General features: G+C 39.0%; 1 protein-coding gene across 1 annotated transcript in view; it reads left to right on the top strand.

Moving 5' to 3' along the window:
* The first annotated feature begins 681 nt into the window (after positions 1–681).
* The window catches only part of si:dkey-61l1.4 (collagen alpha-1(I) chain), an 88176-nt gene continuing 65824 nt past the window's right edge, over positions 682–23033 (top strand). The window contains exon 1 of the mRNA XM_036599098.1: positions 682–962. Within this exon, the coding sequence (XP_036454991.1) occupies positions 842–962 (121 nt within the window). The 5' untranslated portion in view covers positions 682–841. The remainder of the gene's footprint in view (positions 963–23033) is intronic.

Here is a 23033-nt window from a genome sequence, read left to right as displayed (position 1 = left end):
AGCAGGTATTATTTGGGTGGTGGCATCAGTGACACTGCAGTGCTGAGAATGATCCACCACCCAAATAATACCTGCTCTGTGGTGGTCCTGTGGGGGTCCTGACAACTGAAGAACAGGGTAAAAGGGGGCTAATAAGTATACAGATGGACTGCAGTCTGTAATTGTAGAACTACAAAGTGCTCCTATTTGATAATTAGAGCTGATAAAATGGACAAAGAGTGTCACAAGGAGATATACTTAATAAAGTGGCAGTGTAAAAATAAATAAATAAACAAACAAAAAGATTTGCTTTGCAACTTGGTCAGTATGCCACTTTCTATCAGTTCAATACGACCACGCCCACCTCGCAGGCAGCAGCCAATCAGCTTTTTAGACGAAAGTACGCGCCAGTGATGGTAAACTAATAATAAAATAATATAATAATTTTAATTTTGTATTTTATAACAATATGCATATTAAAATTATTTTATAAGTATTGCAAACATAACAAAAATAATAATACTTATTATTGTTATCATTATTAAGAGTAAGTATAATTAATAGTAGTAGTAGTAGTGGTGGTGGTGCAGCTCAGACACGTACAGTCTTCGAAAAAGCTGATTGGTTGTCGCCTGTGAAATGGGCGTGGTTGACAGGACTGATAGAAAACGGTGCACTTGCCAAATCCAAGTTGTTGGCGGAGCAGAGCAACCACAGATAGCAAAGCCACACTGCTGGTTCAGGCTTGTTCCCCATTTAACAATGATTAGGATGGAGTGTTGGACATGTCAAAGCAATAGTTTAAAATAGAACAGGCATTTTTTCCAGGTGTACACTTCATACCTTTGTTGTCAAGCCCAAGATGGAAATAAGGTCGTTTCCAACGTTTCTGAGTTTGTCTCTGGCTCTTCATGTCCTGAGTGTTTGCATTAACGCTTTTCTTCTGGACTGGACTGAAGTGGGGTCTGGGCTTCCGGACACAGGTAAGAGCACAGTTCACCTTGAACTCAGTGTTGGAAGAGACTGACTTCATCATTAACGACTGAATTAACTGATCTGAATTAAGCCTGAGTGAACTGCTTTTATGTTTTTAGACTTGCTGATGTCTTTCATAATAAATGCCGTTTGAAATCTGTATGAAATATACTTTTGAAATGCACTGATCAGCTTAGAAGCGAATATTTAACCGAAATGGGTCGCGTTTCACCTTGAAAAGTTCATTCAGACTTCAGCGTTGGCTCATGAGACTGTGTTGATGGATTGCGCTGTAGTACGCCAGCGAGCCTGAGGGGGGCGCTGCCACCTCGGTTATAATCGCAAGGCGACGTTCGTAGAGGGAGAGGAGCATGTGTCCAGTCTTTCTGTTCCATCATGGACACAATTTTAGTTTTCTTTTGAGCAAGTGATAAACTCTTAGCGGTGGGTTTCTTTGGATTGAACAGAATTAGGCATTGCAAAAAGGAAAAAAGGCAAAGGAAATGTATTTTGGAAGATGACAGTGTGTTTTCATTCTGACGTTGTTTCATGGTTATATACATATATATATAAAAAAAAGATTTATTTTCATTCTCTTTATTAGGCCTAGAAGTGACCTCTAGGTCTATGACCATGGCTTTAACAGGAGGCTGCAAACATTGGCTATCATGTTAAAACGTCTAAAAGATATAAGACTAGAGAAAATGCACTGATTGATTTACGATCCCTTATTATTTGAGAAATTAAAAGAATTTGTTCATGGCATCTTCTGTCTTCCTCTACCATTCACTGCAGAAGAGCATGCAAAGTCCCATCAACTTAGCTGCTTCAAAATAGGCCTTTTACACTGCCACAAATTGATAATGGTGCACCATTCATTTTTCATTTTCACTAAAACCAGCATTCATTGACCCAAGCCTAGTTTTGTTTCACATAAACCAATTTTTGTTAGCTTCCCAGGTTTATTATGTTCGAGGAATGATCATGTTCAGTGGTGGTTTGTAGGCTGCACTGTCACTTGAGTCTACTGTCATGTTCTTCGCACTCCTCCCTTGTGGTTTCCCACAGTTTTACCATGACATAATGTGGACTCTCCTTAAATAGCATCCATATGTGTGGAGAAAGAATTCGAGTGTGGTTTCCTAGCTAAACTTGTGCTACAGCAAGCTCTCATGGGCTTTATTTCAGCCAGCTGCCCCATAGAACTGGGAAAGGCTTGTCTCCAGATGACAACCAGCAACTGGAATGGGGAGCACTGCAGATTAAACCCATGGATCTGCTGAACTAATTATCGGATTTACTGCAGATTGAATTTAATTCAATAGGATGTTCTGCTTTCATTGCTAGTTGATTAGGGTGTGCTGCTTTCTCTCTTTGTCAGCGTCGTATTCCTGTGGTTAAGCTGGCTTATCACTTTTGCCTACCAGGCTTTAGTAGTTTAAACTAATTCTTCATGATCATGTGTTCAGTGTTTCCCTTACAGGATTATTTCCAATAAAAAGATGGGTGAATTCAGTTCATGTTGAAACTGTGTGCAAAACAGCATACTGTATACTGTATACTGCATACAGTGCCAGTACTTAATACTACATGATGCTGCTCACAGTAGTATACAGTATGTGGCAATAACCATCATGAACCATGTACTATACTATAAGGCCACGTGACCACCAGGCGGTGACCTCCTTAGTCCATACGTCCTCCTGAAATGCCCACATTGGTGCAGTATTTCATGAAGATAGCTCTGGGTGCATACTGGAATATTTGTCCAGAGTAGTATCTTTGGTGTACTGCATACTACTGTGAGCACTGTGTGGTGGGCCTTTTTCAAACACAGTTCAGGTCGTGGATAACGTCACCAGGAAATGATGTGCTGAGACATAATGTAAAATCAGAGCTTTGGGGAATGTCTTGCGAGGCTTGTTCCGGCTGTGGAACAAGGAACAAGTGGAAAGTTGGAACGAAGAGAAGTTTTGCACAATGAAGTGTCACAGAAAATGCAGAGCAATTTCTGGAGCTTTCCTTCCAAATGAACTGTCTAATCAAGGTCAGTGTTTTACCAGCTGTGCCAGAATTAGCTTTAATGCAGAGCAGGCCAAGAATCTGTTTCTCAGGACTATTAGTGTTTGCATTTGAGCCAGAACTAGAACCATGCCCAGGTCTCAGTCTGAAATTAGAATCATATGTAACATACTGTACTTTTTTGGCCTTAACAAAAGTGAACAGGCTTTAGAGTATATATTCATAATCACTAGATCATTGAAAACCTAATTTACCTTAACTTTTAAATAAAAGTTTGATGAAGTATGTAAACATTGTGAAAGTTTCAAAATGTACTGCTCATTCACCAGTTCATACACTCCACACCTGGAAACCAAGCTGCAAAAACAGCCGATTCTGGTTTACTTGGTTTTGTGATGTCATACAATACAACACATTTACATATATGAACCTAGTCAGTACAGCACAATTGCCTGGCCTATTATATTGTAGTTATAATGGTTATTTCAGTCAGAATGAGAGAAGAATTGTTGTTTTAAATGAGGCCTTTTAATGAGGCCAGTTTTAAATGACAGCACTTTTTGGTACATAAACCCACATACATATAAGTAGACCTCAGGGGACATTTTAAAAACATTAAAAGCAAAAAAAATGCAGGAAAAGGACCCTTTTATGTGACTCATATTAATATCCTGTAGAGCCTTTTGCACTGTAGCATTTTGATTCTTAAGCACTACATCAACTTCGCCCTTCCATTATCATTACAGTGAAACCACCACCTGAGTATATGATGTACAGTAATGGTTTGACCAGCTGTCTAGAGTAGGGTTAAGGTCTATTTGTTCAGATTTTAGTCTGCTAATCTTTTAATTTGGTCTTTGGATCAAAGAGCAGGCTTGTCTGTGTCTAAGAGGCACCCCTCTCAGCCAGAGCCAGACATAAGGCTGTGATACGATAGGAGGCATAATTAATGTGATCCCTGATTGAAAGCCATAATTCTGGCTTGCAGCCAGGGTGGAACAATCCGGCTAACCCCGCTGATTGTGCGTCTGGAGATCATTACAGTATGGTCAGACAAGTGCAGGCTGTCTGGGACACAGCAATGGAGACTGGACCTAATCTGCTCAGTTATCTCCAGGCCCTGTATTACATATGGCACCAGTTGCCAAGAAACAGAGAGTTCAAGGGACAGCATGAAATGTCCTGTAAAACACAGAGGTGACAAAGACATGAATAGTTGGACACAGTGACAGGACGTCAGATTATATGAATGGGGTATGGAAAAAAGTCAGGACTGTACTGTAATTTGGATACTGCTACAGGAAGCATGTCTTAATTCACAATTCACAGCACTGTGCAAAAGTCAGAGACTTTTCACTTATTTTCATGTAATGTCAAAACAGCGATGAAGTACAGGTTATTCATTTTTCAGCATCAAGTAAAAAGAGAAAGAAAATATTTAATAGAAAATTACACAGAAGCCTCAACAAATAAACAAATAAAACATTTCAGTATTTAGTGTCCACACTTTGCCTTTATTACTGTTTCCATTCTTTTCAGTGTTTTAAAGAAAACTGCAGGGATATTTTTTCACAACTTCAAAGTTCAGTCTTAGAAGTTGGTTGCATTGTCTGCTTTTCACGGTCCAAGTAATTCCAAACACATTTAATGATGTTAAGGTCTGGACTCTGGGGTGGCCAGTCCGTAGGGGTGGGTAACATGAGAATATGTATTCATTATTATTACATATTATGTCACAATATGCTTTTCTGAACATATTGTGGATATCGTCAGTACTCAAAAACACTTCTCAACTGCATGTTTCATTATAATGAGAGTAGTGCTGCACAGTTTATAAAACACTGAATAAAAATCATTGTAGAAAAACTAAATATCATAATGCATATAATGTATTGTGAAAATATCTTGATGTATTGTGATATGATATTTTTGCCATATTGCCTATCCCTATCAGTCCACTGTTCTGAAAACACCAGCAGCTCCATTGTGTGATTTGCAGCTTTTCTCGTTTCCTTTTCTCAGTAACGACTGCTTGACTGCTACACTTCCTTTCAGACTCAGCGTTAAGTGTCTTCTCACAGTGGAAGGATGGACAGAAACACCTGTGGATTTTTTCAGATCTGAAGCAGCTTGATTTTCTCCTCTCTCTCAAAGATGGAACTTTAAGTGCTGTTTATCTAATGGGGACAGTTTTGATGGTCTACCAGGCGTTGCATGGTTGTTAGGAGTCTCATTTTCTCTGCATCTTTTAATCTTTTTTTGTTTTGTTTTTGATTCCCTTATATCCAATCTCCTCAGAAATAGCTCCTGAACAAATAATAACTTGTACTTAATTGCTGTTTTGACTGGAAATTAAATAAACCAGGGTGCTCTCTGACTTTGCACAGTACTGTAAATGTGTTGGATTTCATGATAACATAAAAACATTGAATTGCTTTCAGGTTTCATATATGGGCTGCATGGACTGAGGAGGAAGCAATACATTTTTGAACCTTTTCTTACATACGATATACATTTGAAAAATACAAATTTCAGATCAGTGTTTGCACCAGCCGATACTGAAGATTTCAGAATCAATATCGATAATGGAAAATAAGTGGCATCGCACCATCAGTAGTTTTAAATAACTCCAGTTACTTTAAGTCTAATAGGACTTACTGTAAGTCTAATATCTTGTATATCTTGGCATAGTTCAGTCACCTAACTCCAGCAGCGATTTAGGTATTGACTGCACGCTGCTTTATATACCAAACCTTTGATAAACATGAACAAATGATTTAGGATGTCCCTTGTGAATATGGAATTTTCCTGGTTTGTTAACTGAAAGCCTCAGTTCCAGCTCCCCCGTCTTCAGTCCCGACCATGACGCCAGACACACGGCTCTGAAAACAGCGCTCTGATTGGTGAGAGGAGTCTCCTCTTAATGCTCCACTGTCCTCCCCATCCAGCTCGTGCCCAGGCTCCAAGAACAACACTTGGCAGTGCTTTAGTCTGCGGTGAAGAGACAGGAGAGCTCCTGTTAGCACTGAAAAAAGACCCGAGAGGGCAAAAAGCAAAAGCCAGACTGTTCTTGGCACTCTTTTACTGTCAAGGATCCCCTCAAATGTCCCAACATTCAGTTCATCATCAAACAGCAGAAGCAATATGCAAGACTGTACAACGAATGTAACTTACTGTAATATAAGTAAAGCTTTTTTCTCACAAAATCGGTCTTAACCATTGTACATCAAAATATGATTTATTGACTCCACTATTAGTTACTCTGTGAATTATGTTAGGGCTCAATCTGACACTTTAGCCCAAAAGTCCTAACTAATGGGAGAGCAGCCTCAGTCCTGCTTGTACAATCCCAGTGGATGTTTCAAGAATTAAACCCTTATGTTTCCAACCAACACTTAACAATAATATACTACTACTATAATACTTGCAGTGTTTAAATACAGCAGGCTTGATGATTGTATTAAATTAAAATGAACTAAAAATTGCAGACAATTACAGACTAACGTAATAGTTTCCCACTGGATTGTATTAGTAATTAGCTAATCAATCGATTATTTTGACAATGAAATAGGTAATCAAAGCTTTTGAAAGACCAAATATTCAACTATGCATAAGCATTCAAAGATTCCAAAAAACACTCACAAATACGCATATGAGTGTTCATCACGTTCTGTTTCATATTGTAAGAGATCAGTAGGAGAATCTAAAATATGCATTATCATCATGTGGACTGCCTACTGATTTTAACATGTACATGCACTCAGTAATTCAATCTTAATCGGATTTCTGCAGTTATCTGAATATTCAAATGATCATGTAAACTGTACGCTTCGATTTCTTAGATCAGAGTAAGGTCTAGAAATCCGAGAGCTGGATTTTAGCTCAGTAATCAGATTTCTCAGTGCAAGTAAACTCTTAGTTGTATTTCTTTCAGATTTTTCAGTCTGTGCATGTGTGAAAACAGACCGCGGTACCGGAAATAAGCAAGCAGCATTGCCGTGAGACGCAGCAAAACCCTTTTGGAGCGATGCTGAAACCAAATACATGTTTAACGAAATGAAGATATTAAATATTCTTCATCTTCTAGATGATGTAAGTTCATATTTTCAGATAAAGTGGCGCGATGTTTACTGCGGCATGAAGTTTGAGTTTTACATTACTATTACGTCACATTGTCTTCTGTGAGTTTATAGGCTGGTTGCAAAGCAGAAATCTGATTACTACCCGAGTCATGTAGACTTGGAGTTTCATGTTATCTGATTACCCAAGTGCATGTAAATGCATTGATTGGATTTCTGACAAAATCTGATTTTCTGCTGTTATCATATTTTTGAGTGCATGTAAACACACTCACTGATTTTTTTTTTTTCAAGAGTTTAATCAAGTGAAGACTTTAATAAAAAAGCATTACTTTGACACTATAAAGGGCATAAAATGTTTATTGTAATTCCTCTGAATGAAGTTTGTTACAGGGAAGCAGTTATGTAGCATTCGGTGTAAGATCCAGTCTGTGGTTTGAGGGTCTGACCTGGCTCACTGTCAAGACATTTTGAGAGTGCAGCCATTAGTAGGTACTGCAGTTCATGCAGAGGAAACACTCTTCTAATGGAAACAACATTTTCAGACCCTAATCTCAGCTCTAAATTAATGTTGCCATTACTTGTTTGGCTGATGGAGAGTAACTGCTTATGATACTGGAGGGAATATCAGAGAAATCTTTGCAAACATCTAGCTGATTCTAGATCAGCCCCACTAGTCCAAATTGTAGTATACTAGACAAAAATGGGAAAAATGTCTCAGATCAGTATAATGAACTGATAAATCAGTGTGAGTACAGGTTAGGCTTGTCTGGAGACAGCTCTGCTGTAACGCTGAAACAGTCTGGCTGGGGCGTCCGGACCTGTAAAACCAAGAAGAAGTGAAGTGTGTGCTTCAGTGCTTTTACAGTGCGCTAACATCATGGATCAAGTTCTGTAACGCATTTAATATGGTTTTACAAGCTCAAAGCTTCTCCCTTTAGTGCCATAATTGACCTATCCATGCTCTGCCAACACTTTCAGAAAAAAAGGCATGAATCTGTCCCTGGGGGTGTACCCCTCTTGTCACTGGGGTGGTACCTTCAAGGGTAAGTCTGAGTGCCTTTAGTCAGGGAACATAATTGTACCATAATCCACCGTAATCATATTTTCTAAGCTGTATTGACTCCACAAACCCTGTCTCGTCTCCATGCTTTTTATTTTATTGTTCTATTTTAAAGCATTAAATTATGAAAAGGTACAGATGTGTACTCTTCACCTGGAAAAACTTATTTATACAATTGGACCTTAAAACCACTGTTGTACCTTTAAGGGAACATTTACATTGTTTGTACCTTGATGAACTAAAAATGTACCTGCACAGAACCTTTATTTCTAACAGTGAACAAATTCATCCCGTCACAGCTAACTGAATGTTAGCATAAACCCAGTTCAATCTAATTAGAATCTGTAGCACACATACTTACATTTAGAGTGTGTTATTCATTTCCAGGTCTAAGGTTATCCTGTTAGAATATATCACATGTCTTGCACTCAAATTACATGGGGGACATGAGCCAGGTGGCCTTCTCAAAGGGGAGCTGGTTGAAAAAATGCAGGGAAAAAATATTTAACTACATAATATATACACTCAAGCACACCTTAGTTAATATTTATTAGCAAGTGTTGTTGTTGTTGTTGTTGTTGTTATTATATGTAGTAGTAGTAGTAGTAGTAGTAGTAGTAGTAGTAGTAGCAGCAGCTGCAATACATATAATGTTTAATAAGCACTTTAGTGTTGAATTTAATCAAGTAGACTGACATTTAATGGACGCTTAATGTGATAGCATTGGCATTCCAGAAAGTCAATCGGTTACATTTGCATTTTCACTTGGATATAGACTTCTATATTTATAATTAATAAAATCAAAGAACATATGTTTTCCCTCTAACTCTGTTATGAGATAAACTAGTACACTTTTGGCTCTGTATGTGTGAAATCTTGTAACTCCGGTTTGCTTCTGGTTTTTGTAAATCAGACAGATTTCCATCAAATATTTCATAAGCATTACTGAAGAAAAAACACTGCATAGTTGAACGGAGAAACTTTTGCATTATATGGCTACTGTGAAATTCTGACATGATTGTAACAGTATAATTAGTGTTAGGTTACATAGCTTGTGTTAGATAACCAGCCAGTGTCTGGTCAGTAAAGCAAATCTTCCAATCAAATATAAATATTTAACCACAGAAAAATGAAAACATGTATTGTGGGCTGGATGTAGCTGCATAAGGCCTGTGGACTGGTAATTTGAGAGCCCTGAGCTAATGTTAGAGTAGTGGCAGATTGCTGACTGTCATTTCATATCTGCCTAGTTTTGATTAGCTACAATAAAGAAGTTTAGTGGTAAACTGGAATCTCAATGTTATGTAGCGAATCTTAATAATGTGTGCTGCAGTTCCTCATGTGTCCTATAAAGTTCGTCCAGTCTCAAAGCATTGGCTATGAAAGAATGCCTTTCTCCAGTGGTTCTCAGACCAGTCCTAAGAGACCCCCAGATTGCCCACATTTTTGCTCTTTTCCTAAATGTTGGGAGTCTGGACCATCTGGGGGTCCCTGCGGACCAGTTTGAGAAGCGCTGCAATAATGAACAGAACGTAGATTGGTCGGTTTTGGATTGTGAGTCAAAGGCAGAACTTTTAGTCAATGACATTTTAAGATCAGTGACACATTTTTTTTTAATACCAATTTTATGGGTCCTTAATTGAGTAGCCTTGAATTTGCATTGAATTGAATGAACCCTATAATTGAGAATATTGACAGAATAATATTGAAAGCATACAGGCTTCCTTATAGAACTCCACAGATTTTACCCTTTTCTTCTATATGAAACTTTTATTTTTCCACATCTCAAGCCTCTTCACATTTTTTTTGTCAAGGTTGATGTAAGATGTGCACGGTTGAACTGGGTCCAGAAAAGGATACTCTTAGCATTGTGACTAGGCAGGTGGCCAAAAGACCTTTTGAAAAGCTTGTCAGTCTCTGGATGACCTGCAAACTCAACAACTCTGTATTCATCAGGGCCTGGAATGTGTTTCTTCCTGCTATAATGTAGCGTATACGCAGAGGACTGGGACACCATCTCCACTTACAGGCCCTGGCTAGGCTGACCCACAGACTGAGCTGTCACCACTTTAGTGGACAGGGTCTGCAGGGCAGTGGGTCAGGGGGGACTGTAGAATTCCTTTAAAGAACCCATATAGGGCTGCTGAAATGGCACCAGAGCAGTCCCCCTGTCACACTCTGCATTTAGCATGGTTAGCATGCATGACACTACAATTAATTAGGTTCAGTCAAAATGTTTTGATGTAATGTATTTTGTTATAGAGAGACTAAAATTTCTTCACAGTGGTGGTGATAGGAACCAGGGATCACAGTGTCTACAACTCAAATATAGCCATTTTATTTGCTATCCAAAACCACCAGTACATGTGTATTCATATATATATATATATATATATATATATATATATATATATATATATATATATATATATATATATATATAGTAGAGGCCTTAAATATCCTGTCACCACTGTTCTAAATGATTCTGACTAAGCCTCTGTAGAACTGATCATTTCACATCAAACCCATCTGAACGACTTTGTTTACATCTTTACATTGACATTTTGATTATGCAGAAATTTTGAGGAATAAGAGATATATGGAAAGATATGGAGACATCATAGGAGATACCACTGATTTTCTTTTTGATCTAATACCAAGTGATAACAAGGCTAATTCCCAATACGAGTACGTTCAAAAAGGGGAGTTGTTTATGATTTCTAGGGTGAAAATCAGTAATGAAGTGGACATTAAAAGCTACATTTGAAAGCCTTTGCATTAGTATGAAACCCCAGCATAAACTGTTTAGAGACATTCCAGACTCCAAATAATCTGCCATAATAGAGCAACAGATTCACTGTGTCTCATGTGGCTGTCTGTGCCTGCGTTTGTGAGAAGCAGAGGGAGAGAGCAGAAGGGAAAGTAGTTCCTATACTACATATTTATTTGCCATTTTTTTTTATTTTTAATACGCAGTTTAGTAATACTGATAATGATAGTAAGTGTATTGCTTAAAGAAAACACCTAGTATCACAGCATCGTCTCAGGATCAGGATCAGAAGTTTCAGTATCGATCTGCCTCTCTCGAATTTTAGATTGGTACCTAATACAAATTAAGAAGTGACATCGACTCCCTGCTAGAAAAAACAGCATAGACCAGCATGGCTGGTCACCAGCAAAACCAGCATATGATGTGTTTTGGATGCTGATATGCTGGTCAACCACCATGACCATGCTGAGTGACCAGCTAAACCAGCACTAGACAAGCAGAAACCAGCACAGGCGAGCATGGAATGCATGCTGGACTGTGCCATTTTTTGCAGCCATTTTTCATTTTGTGGGAGGGAGCATGCCCCCAGACCTCCATTGTAAAGGCTTAGCTCTGATCCATACATCTAGAGTTGCTGTTATTTATAAAAAATAAAGGATAAAAAGTTTGGGAAAAATTCATTTGTTTAACGTTTGCCAGAGTTATGAGGTTAAAGTAGGTAACAAGCAATGAAAGCTTATACCCCACCTATTAGTATCATGCAAGCTGCATATACACCGATCAGGCATAACTTTATGACCACCTCCTTGTTTCTATGCTCATTGTCCATTTTATCAGCTCCACTTACTATATAGGTGCACAACACACACCACCACCACATCAGTATTACTGCAGTGCTGAGAATGATCCACCACCCAAATAGTACCTGCTCTGTGAGGGTCCATGGGGGTCCTGACCACTGAAGAACAGGGTAAAAGGGGGCTAACAAAGTATGCAGAGAAACAGATGGACTACAGTCTGTAATTGTAGAACTACAAAGTGCCCCTATATAGTAAGTGGAGCTGATAAAATGGACAATGAACGTAGAAACAAGGAGGTGGTCATAATGTTATGCCTGATTGGTGTAAATCATCCCACATTTGCCTCAAATTGTGTCAAGTTTTTAAATAACCTCAAATCGAGTCACTTATTATTATGTATGGCATAGTGTTATTGAAAAAAAGTAAAAAAATTCAGGCTGCAAGATGGTTGTTACTAGTATTTTTAGCTACAATTTTTGTTTTGTATGGACATAAATAAAATAGCAACACTGGACGTTAGATCAGGAAACCAGCTGCTCTTAATCTTCTCGACAGATGAGTTTTTGTGGGAGTTTTGGGTGGTGTGAAATCTGGAGAAGTGGAGCGTCAGCATTGTGACAGTGATAATGACAGTGTGAATTTACAGCGTTTGCTGGGCGAGATTTCTCTTCCTGAGCGCCATCTTGAGTTCTCCTTCACTCTGTGTGTTGAGACATGAATCACTGCATCCCAAAGGAGTCTGGTAAAGAAACTAGAGCTGTTTTCATATCCATTCTTCTCTTGTCTCCGACTTTCCAAAAATGATTGCTACAACTAGCTTTGTTTGACAGCTTTGGGGTCCCCAAAGAAATCCGTTCTGATTTGCTTCAACAGTTTTGCTTGCTTTTCTGGCTCGATTCTGTGTGGAAACGTGTAGAGCTTTGTTTGTATCTCCATACATAAGGCTTGGTCTCTAATACTGGATGTACTCCAGTTTCACAAAAGGATTATTGGCACTACTAGGAAGACTGATGGTGAATATGAGCTCAGTGCGACAGCTCTTCCCAGGAGATCTGAACGTTATTGCATCTTTGGCAGGTTAATAAACTTTCAGAATATTTTCTCTAAATGAAGAATTGTTGCTGGATTTGTTAGAGCCTGACTCTCAGTAACCTTAAACCCACTTTTTGGTACCATGTTCAAGTTGCAGCCCTTTAATTCATCTGTTTTTCAAAGAATAGTAACTGATTTTGTGTTCATGGCACTTCTAATAATAGCTGTAACAAGGTTCTTGTATTCACTGGCATTTTGCTGCACTATATGTCCAAAAGTTTGTAGACAAGCCTTCTTATTAGTGAATTAAGCTACTTTAAAGGGACACTCCAGCCAAAATGAAACATTTGACCATCGCTACGACTGTTGTAAACATGGCTAGTCTCCTTTTACAGTGGTTCTGCATTTGTCTCTGAAGTGATATTTTTTTAAGTTTGAAGGCTAGTAAAACCCCTATCTGATAATGTATTTTAAAGGTGGAAGTGAATCTTAAAAAAAAACTAGCTCTTTCGGGTCGATGCATGGAGAGAGCTGTTGGATGAAAAAACAAAAACGATACAAAATGGTCAATTCTGGCAAGCCCGTAGGCCAAGCCTACATACTGCTACGTATTCCTACAAATAACATGTTAAATGGTAGATTTAGGCCTTTAAGGTGCCCATTGCTGGCACAGGTGTTCAATTGCTCACACACGGCTCACCAATGGTCTTGTAGCTGAATGCAATCTGATCTTCACAGCAATGTTCCAAGATCTAATGCAAAGTCTTCCCAGAAGAGAGGCTGTTACTGCAGCAAAAAGGAGGGGGCAAGTTCTATATTAATACCCCAATTTCAGACGAAATTTTGTATGAACACATGTCTACAAACTTTTGGACATATAGTGTACATGAATGCATTGGAGATGATCATATGAAATGCATATTCCATAGTTTATTTCCAAGCATAATTACACCTGTGTAAATATGACCCCTGTTTTGCTTTCCACTACAGCCTGCAAATCCTTACAGTTAACTGTATATCACTGTATATCTATCCAGAGTGGATTCTGCAGACCTTCACCTCCCAGAGTCGTTCCTGTCTGTATATTCAGAGTGATGAGAGCAAGGCAGGAAATCAAATGTCTGGAGTGATCAAGCCTTTTTCAGATGAAGTGCAGACACAGTCTTTTCACCAGAACATATCTGCTCATTCCTACTGCCATCACACCATGTAAATCTCGTCTAGAGAGCACATTCAGAGCTACTGTTTACTCTTAAAAATGAAGGTACTGATAAAGGTATTTTGGAGTGATGCCAACCACTACTGGTTCTCTAAAGAACTTTTAGTAGATGCTTCTTTAAAGCCCTAGATCTTGAAAAATCAAAGTTTTACTACTTTTTGGGGAAAAAAAGAGTTTGATGTAATATATAAACACTGTTAACGTTTCAAAACATAGTGGTCACTTGCCTGTCCATACTGTATGAAAACTGAGCTGCAAAAATGGCCCATTTTGAATTCGCTGTTTCAGTGATGTCACAGAAAACTAATTATATAAATCTGCCTATTCACCCTATAGCCTGCACTCATTCAATCTGAAGTTATAAGGAGTGTTTCAGTCCAAACATCTTTTTGAATGAGGCACAGTGTGGGGCAGCCAATCAGAACAGAGACTGCTTATCTTATATCAGTCTTAAAAGCACAATAACAAAAACAGTCAAATTGTCTAGTTCTTCATAAAGCCCTCACGGCAATATGTTCCATTTACAATTTGGAATATATATCTACAACATAATGCAATTTCTTTTATTCTCACAAATATCCTGAAAACTCTTATGAACTCATCCTGTTCTTCATAACTAATGGAACAGCAGTGACCCCAAGCCATCTTAGACCAAAGGTCATCAGATGGCCTTATAACACTTCCTCATTCATTTGCTCAGTATGCTGTATACCGAAAGTGCCAGACCCCTGTAGGCATTATGGTTAGTGCATGTTTGTTTTAAACTACTTACAGTTTTAACTACTTACTACTTAAATGAATAAATAAGTCCCACATCATGATGTACTCCAATTTTGACAGTTCTGGTTGATGACAATTTTGAAAAATGTTGAAAAATCAGTTAAATTCCCTTTTAAGAATTTACCTTAAAAGGGAATTTAACTGATCTTTCAAAATGTCTGCAAAATTAAATCATTAAAATGTAAACAAATTCATTCAGTTTGTTTACAGTGGTGGTGACAGGAACCAGATGTCTGAAGCATTAAATGCCTTTGAAAGCTTCCTCACAGAAAGTTATCACACAAAATGATTACAAATGTTACCTGATGCCTGAGACACTGTTTTACCATGGTTTTGAAAGAAGAATTGGGCCTAAAATACATTATTATATCTCAACAATTGTTTGTGCAGAAATATTGAATTGATTGAATTCCCTTTTAATGGGTTTACTGGGAATATTTGTGGTCTGTATTCATTGATAATAAAATCTGCCATCACATGCTAAGTGTTGAGCCACAGTTAGCCATTTATGAGTACTATAATAGAGGAAGTGTTAAGGGGTCTTGGATTTCTGTCACCCCATCGCATTCAAATATTATTCTACCTGGAAAGTGGAAATAAAAATATTTCAGGAGGTTCCTTTTTAAATGAAGAGAATGTGGGGAATCTTGAACAGAATTGCCTTTGTGTGGAAAACCTTAGAGCCTGAGTTAGCTGAGCTAGTGCTCTGCAGAGAGCAGCAACACAATAGCAGAGTTAGAGTTAAGGCCGCACCCTGTTGATGCTACGTACTGTACAATTCCATGTCCTGGACTGTAAGAACATGCTATTAAATTAACTGTGAAGGAATTATGAGCTCAATTCCACTGCTAGAGTGACCATGTTTTAGCAAAAACAGCAGCAAATTAGCTTTTTGTGAGCTCATACAAACCCAGTGATTTCACTGTGTGGCCTTTTCAGAAGATTTAGCAAAATCTACCTAGTGTGTGATAGGTTACTGTCTCATAACTGTCCTTTTCTTTCGGCAAGTGGGTTAGCTTATGCTCCGTTATCAATCCTATAATGAAGGAGCTAGCTGCGCTCGAGCCATCTCTGATTACAAAGAAAAGGATGATTGAGAGAAATGAGAACAGATTAGAAAACAGAGTTCCATCCTCCTTTATTCCATAATTGCTAGCTCAAGGCTTTTTTACGCTAGCTGTCCATGTAAATGAAACACAAACCGGCACAAGGGGGGCTAATTCAGCATTAAATAGGAAACAAATGCCGCCAGACACTAGACCTGATGTCTGGCATTGCGCTACATGAACAGACCTTGAGAATTACAGATTGGCATTCGGGAACCAGTTCCTGTTGAGGTTTTTGGAACAATTGGCCAGCTATTTGAGAAGGAAAAAGGAAGGATATGAAGCCTTGGCAAAGGCTTCTCTCTGTATGAATTTAAAACTGATTGTAGCTGTGATTGGCAGTCTGTCACATATGTGCCATGTTTTGTTCGTTACTCTTGACATTGCTCAATTCCTCCCTGCCAGTGAGGTGCTTGGGGAGCCATTTAGCTCTGGCTTGTTTTTGCCATTCACTCAAGACTGCTGTCGCTGAGCGGTGCAGCTAATAGATGCTATCTCCTGCCCCTCTGGCCGTGTGATCACTGTCTCATTACTATCGTACTGTGGTGTCTGGGCAGGCACTGAGGTGCTTTGTATCTTAACTGGGAGTCAGCCAGATAAACCCTTAGGATGCATTAGCTGGCAAATTTAAAAAAGAGATGAAGTTGCCAGCTTGCTAGCCCTGCAGTATATTAGCCTCTTTTTCTAGAGTGAGGACTTTGGCATTAGCAGTAGGATAGCATATTTTACCTTTATATCTCAAAGGACGCTGTAAAGATGATTCCATGAGCTCCAAAGATTGTCTTTTATTAAATTAAATAACTAAGGACTAGCTCTGGATACAGTGCCAACAGCAGTCAAGGGCCCCTCTATGTAAAAGTTCACTGGTTTAAGGGCCCACTGACTTCCAGACTGTTAGGTTTTCTACTAAAGCAATTGTATAAGTGTATATTTATTAGGAACTGACAGTTCCATCTCTAAAATCTGTTTGGCTGGGCAATGTTCAAAGCTGCTGTAATTACTCAATATACATTCAGCATTGAAGTCCAAGTTATTATGTTGCTTGGTAGCCATAGCCTACTGTTAACAAACTACATTGTTTGATGAAAGAATTACTTATGATTATTTGTGGCAACACGTTAATTTGTTGAACACTGGTGTATTTTATTGTATTTTGTCACTCAAGAACTGCTTTGTGTCAGCATCACGTCTATGAACACTTTATAGCCATGGTAAAATCACTGTAACGCATGACCTCTCATGGCTTATAGCTTTAATGAAGCAATGGGAATTAAGGTATGCATTATGAACCTTCCTTGCTATGGAAGCAGGCCTAAATCATTTACAGCCAGAAAGATGCTGTTTGATCAGCTAGGAGGTAGTTAGTGAGTGAAGAAAGCTGTGAGCTATTATGTGTGAGTCAGTAGTGTGGTGAGATAACGTGTTACCAAAAGAGCAGAAGAAGCAGGACATTGCCTTTAGGCTCTTTTTCAGACAGATGGTATCAAGATGCTGGGGCTTCTCCCCTCTCTCACCTGCGAGTAAGTCACCGTGTTTGCTTTGAAACCTGCCGCACCACTCTGATCTGGCCATGAGCTCCACTCTAACCTCAGTACTTCATATTGAGCTGTTTAAGAAGAGCTATACACCGTCTTCAGCCTTATAGCCATACTGTCTATAGGCTGCATGGAAGAAGTACACAGATACTTAAGTGAAGGGGGTAGTGGTGATGGTAGTGGTAATATAGACTTTTTAGCATTTGTACATAATTTAGCTTTTCTGTAGTTCACTGGTCATAACCAAGACAACATCTAGTGATGAAATTAAGGAACCTGTATGCCTAAATCATTGCACATTTGTGGTTTCTAACACTGTATAACAATGTATGTTATGCAATCTATGAAAATGGACAGAAGTATGGAACTACACTTAAAAAAACAAATCATTTTGTGTCATGTGACACTGGCCGTAAAGGTGCACTTGAATTAAGGCATGAAAGGCATCAAATAGTAGTTTCAAACAACCTCAATGTATCCGTTTCCTTTATTTTACATTATTTTTTAAACAACAGACCTTTAACAATACAAGTTCTCACCCTCATTCTTCTGCCCTCGAGGGATCTCTTTGGATTCTTTTCCATCATCGCAGCTAAAGATTTATGTGGACCTGAAGGGTCATGCTGTCGTCTGTTGGTAGCCTCTCATGGATGTGCTGTGCTTATGATACTTAACAGCTGTCCTCACAGTTTGGAAGCCCCTACACACTCACACACCACAGCGCTCACAAACACGCCACAACACACTGATGCTTATCAGGCCTTTTAGTGGAAACATGCTCTAGTGCTCCAGTAGTGCAGTGCTAGAGGAAGTAAGTAAGAACTACTTTAGATAGACTGACAGTGTAAATTAATTCTTAAACGTGTGTGTGTGTGTGTGTGATCCTTTGTCCTTTATATGGTGTATATATGGTGTGTCTGTGTCAGGTATGTGAAGAGTAATGCCATTTCTTTTGGTAACTGAGGTTAAGGTTCGGTTTTGTAAACTCTACATTTCCGGTAGTGAGGGGGATTACAATGACCACAGTATAGGGTTGCTTAGCTAGCCCAAAAAGAGTCCTTAGCTGCAGGGGAAAGTCTCACTCCACAACTATGGTGCATCACACAGGCAGCCATCAAAGGAAGCCTCAAAGGCCAAAAATTTGAGGAGCATTTTCCTGCAGCCAAACACCACCAGTCCAGGCAGCCTCGTAGCCACAATACAGCGTCACTCAAGCGACTTGTCCAGGCCGCATCATAGCTGTGATGTAGCATTACCCAAACGGTCGGCCCAAGAAGCCTTTGAGCTGCTATCTTGGTGGAATGATGGCAGAATCCTCAGCCGGCAGAGAAACATCAAAGCATACATGCAAACAGTACAAAACAAACAACGGAACGAACACACAGGCATGGGTACATATTACTTACATATGTATAACACACATACGACTAATTATAGAAAATTACATATGTAATACATATGAGATACTATTGTTGGGTAATTTAGAGAGAGAGAGGTTGGGGTTGAGAGCACCATCTAACACAGACTTGATCAAAACAGTCATGAACTGAAATTCTATGTAAATTTGATAATCTACATATTGAATTAATGATTTATCATTACAAATCACAGCTATTGTAAATCATTGTTGCCAATGGGGCAGATGTGTGGATGAATTATTATTAAATGCGAGTCCCAATCACAGTTCCAATTGAGTGTTTCCAGGTATTCATGTAATTTAATGAAGGTACATTATTTTGGTCAATATAATGTCAGTCTATATTTCAGTCATAATATGTGACAGTATAATCGCAATACTAGTATTTTGTGTATATTGTCCAGATCTACTGTGTGCATGTCTGTTGTGTGTGTGTGTGTGTGTGTGTGTGCTTATGGTATGCAGAGTATGGGGCAAGGCAGAGCTGTCATCATCTTATCAGAGAGTGGTCATGTGTGACTGGTGTCTGCTACCCATGATGCCGCTGGCTGCTGCCTGCACAGGCTTTATGGCTGGAGGTGATGACTGAGGCCTGATTGTGATACATGCCTGCAGTGGAGGCTTCCTTTCAACACTTACATTGCAATAAGAGATTGGCTGCTGCTAAAGAGGAAGCATTTTAAGATGAAATCCAGTCTGTCTCCATATATCACATACTGTACATTTATAAGTTATGAGGTTATTATGTTGAGCAACTATGCTGAATTTGTCTTAGAGGCCCATTTAGACAGCAAGATTTAAACCCTGTGAATGGAACATGAATTATAACTGTGCTTAACCCCATTTACTTCCCAGCATCTGAATAAATGAATCTAGTCATTACGCAGCTTGCACTGTTCCTGCTTCTATCGTTTCTCTTTCTAGCTCTAAAGACCAGGAAACCACAAATTGAACCTCCGTCAGTAAATTAAATGTTACATCATAAAATTACAGCCTAGCTCTTTATGATGATATCCTTTTTCTTTCTTGTACTCCCATTTCTGTGTTGAAGTTTTTGAGAGCATCCATTGTTAGCAGAGCCAGAGAGTTTGTATGAAAGCACGTAGGGGCAAGTCAGCGAGGCTGGACATCCATAGGAGTAGGATGGAAAGTTCATTAGGGACAACCTCACTAAATCTCCCCACCGTGTCCTGTGGGGATTAGGTGGGAGAAAATGGGAGTTTACTTACATGGGAATTTCTCCATTTCACCCTACAAGCATCCATCAGATATCTCCTAGGTGTTCTGTCTGTCCTGTGTTGCAGGGCCGAGGGGTCGTTAGAAGCCATCTGGGAAAGTTACTTTACTCAGCTTCTAAAGGCCTTAGTCCCATTTTGGTGGGACTCCCATTCTCAGAGTTTTTATCAGGATTCTCAGAGTGAAATATGTTGATCTAGGATCAGTCTTTGCCTTCTACCCCAAAAATGCTATTATATGTAAACTAAGAGTTTACTTACATGAGAATTTCACCCTACAAGCATCCATCAGAAATTCCACGAAGTCACTGTTACTTTACTGAGTCTCTGAAGGCCTGGATTTTTCTGTGATCTTTGTATGATATATCATCAAAAATCTGTTTCAGAGGTTTATCAGGCTCTGCACAATCTGTCTTCGTCTTTTACCCTATTCGCATGATTATATGAATGTTGAGAGCTTCTCTGTTTTGGTTCACCCTAAAAGTATCCATCAGAAATCTCATAGCTGTGTCCTGTGTGTAGCAGGACTGTGGGGTCACTAGAAGTCAGCTGGGAATGTTACTTTATGCAGCCTTTGAAGGCCTTGGCTTAGTCCCATTTGTCTGTGGTCTTTTGTGTGATATAATATGGAAGAGCTCTTTTTCAGAGCTTTTATCAGACTTAAAATATGGATACGTCTTCGCTTTTCACTCCAAAAATACAGTTGTATGACTGCAGGGAAATAAGAGTGGATGATATGAGACTGTGATATTGTTATCATGATAAATTACATCAGTGATCAATGATGATGTTTTTGAGAGCGTCCATTGTTAGCAGAGCCAGAGAGTTTGTATTGAAAGCATGTAGAGGCAAGTCAGCGAGGCTGGACATCCATGGGAGCAGGATGGAAAGTCTTTGCTTTTCACCCCAAAATTACAATTATATGAATGCTGGGAAATAAGAGTGGATGATATGAGCCTCTAGCACACAGACCCAACAGACACCATCAGACACCAGCATTCTAATGAACTAGTGCGAACGGGGGTGAGGCGACATTCCAGAACAGTGAGAACTGGCAAGAAATTCTAGAAATGGGTGAATGAGGGTGATCATTCTAGAACACTGCGAAAGATGAGAACATTCTAGAACAATGTGAATGGAAAGAACATTTTAGGATAGTGAGAATGAGGAGAAAATTCTAGAACAGTGTGAATGGAGGAGTGTAATCTAGAATAGTATGAATAAGCGAGAACATTGTAGAACATTGTAGAACATTCTAGATCGGTGTGAATGAGGAGAACATTATAAAACAGTGTGAATGAGGGTGTTCATTCTGGAGTATTATGAAATTTAAACGGTTCTACAATGTTCTCCCCATCCTAGAGTGTTCTTAAGGGGAAAGCGTTCTTGAAGGAGAACGTTCCAGAACAGTAAGAATTTTGTCTAGTGTGGATAAGGAGGATATTGAACAGTGTGAACAGTGTGAATGAGGAGGGCATTCTAGAACCGTGAGAATGGAGAAGACATTCTAGAACAGTGTGAATTTGGAGGACATTCTAGAATAGTGTGAATGGAGAAAACGTTCTAGAATGGAATGAAAGGGGAGGCAGAATGTTCTAGAACAGTGTTCTCCACATTCTCACTGTCTTAGTGTCCTTAGGGGAAAACATTCTTAGAGGAGAACATTCCAGAACAGTGAGAGTTTTGTCTAGTGTGGATAAGGATGACATTCTAGAACAGTGTGAATGGGGAGGACATTCTAGAACAGTGTGTAATTGGTGCTCTTAATGTTGAATAAAGATTCATCATGCTTAGGTAGCCTTTTTATCTACATGGTTCTACTGTTTACTGGTGCATTATGTCTGTTTCAAATGATAAAAACCAAGAAAACCAACAGTGTTGATATATATTGAATATGGTATCATAACAATGTATTTATAATTGTTATATTATTATGTTTTATTACCATCCAACCACTACTGGGAGTTCACGTACATGGGAATTTATGTTTCATACTAGAAAGCATCCATCAGAAATCTCATAGTTGTTCTGCCTGTGACCTGTGTGTAGTCGGACCATGGGGTCATTATAAATGTACTGTGAATGCTACATTGCTCAGCCCCTGAAGTCCCTTTTTCTGTGGTCTTTAGTCTGATACATCAGTTCCTCTGTTTGCAGAGCTGCGGCTTTTATCAGGTTTCTCAGAGTAAGTAATGTTGATGTAAGATCAGTCTTTGCCTTTCACCCTGAAAACACAATTATACGTACACTGGGAGCTGATCCTAGATCAGCGCCGCTTCTCTGTTCTTATGGGCCCAGAAGCCTCCCGCTGTCCTCAGCTGTCGTGTTCGCTTTGATTAATAAATGTTATGTGAGCGACCGAATATGTTGCTGTGTTCTTTGGTTTGTTTTTCTACATTCATCATTCATGTCATCTTTTGCTGAACTCCCTCTGGTTTTTGAACTGAGATGAAGCACAGATTTCAGTGTTAGTGCATTGTCAGGAGCTATAATTACATGTAATGTAAAGGCCACATATCGTGGAAAGTTGTGTAATAAAAATTTTGATAGGCTAAGTAAACACAACTCCAGTTTAGCCCACCCATCACTGGTGAAGTCATAAGAGTATTTCAACCTGAACTGCTTTTTGAGTGAGGCACAATGCAGGGTAGTCAATCAGAACCAAGGTCATTTACATATATTGATCTTGAAGGAATAGTTTGGCGAAAAATCGAATGTATTAAATTTTCCATTTGCCCGAGATGTACATGTTTGAAGTTCAAATGTAGCTTCTTTAGTCTAGACTTAGAGCTATGATACTGACATTGCCAACAAACACTAGAACTCAATAGTCACCCAAACAGGCGCAATTGTTTCTGTAAAAATACATCCCCAAAAGTTATCTCAGTCTACTCAAACTGTATCCAGTTCTTCATTAAGGTCACACAAACTATTTATTTATTTTTTTTCTGTAAAGCTGCTTTGTGACAACACCTGTTGTAAAAAGCGCTATATAAATAAACTTTGCTTGCTTGCTTGATG

The sequence above is a fragment of the Colossoma macropomum genome, unplaced genomic scaffold (assembly GCF_904425465.1).
Source record: "Colossoma macropomum unplaced genomic scaffold, Colossoma_macropomum, whole genome shotgun sequence".
Lineage (NCBI taxonomy): Eukaryota > Metazoa > Chordata > Actinopteri > Characiformes > Serrasalmidae > Colossoma > Colossoma macropomum.
The sequence above is the reverse complement of the archived record's forward strand: the minus strand, read 5'-3'. Positions and strand labels throughout refer to the sequence as shown.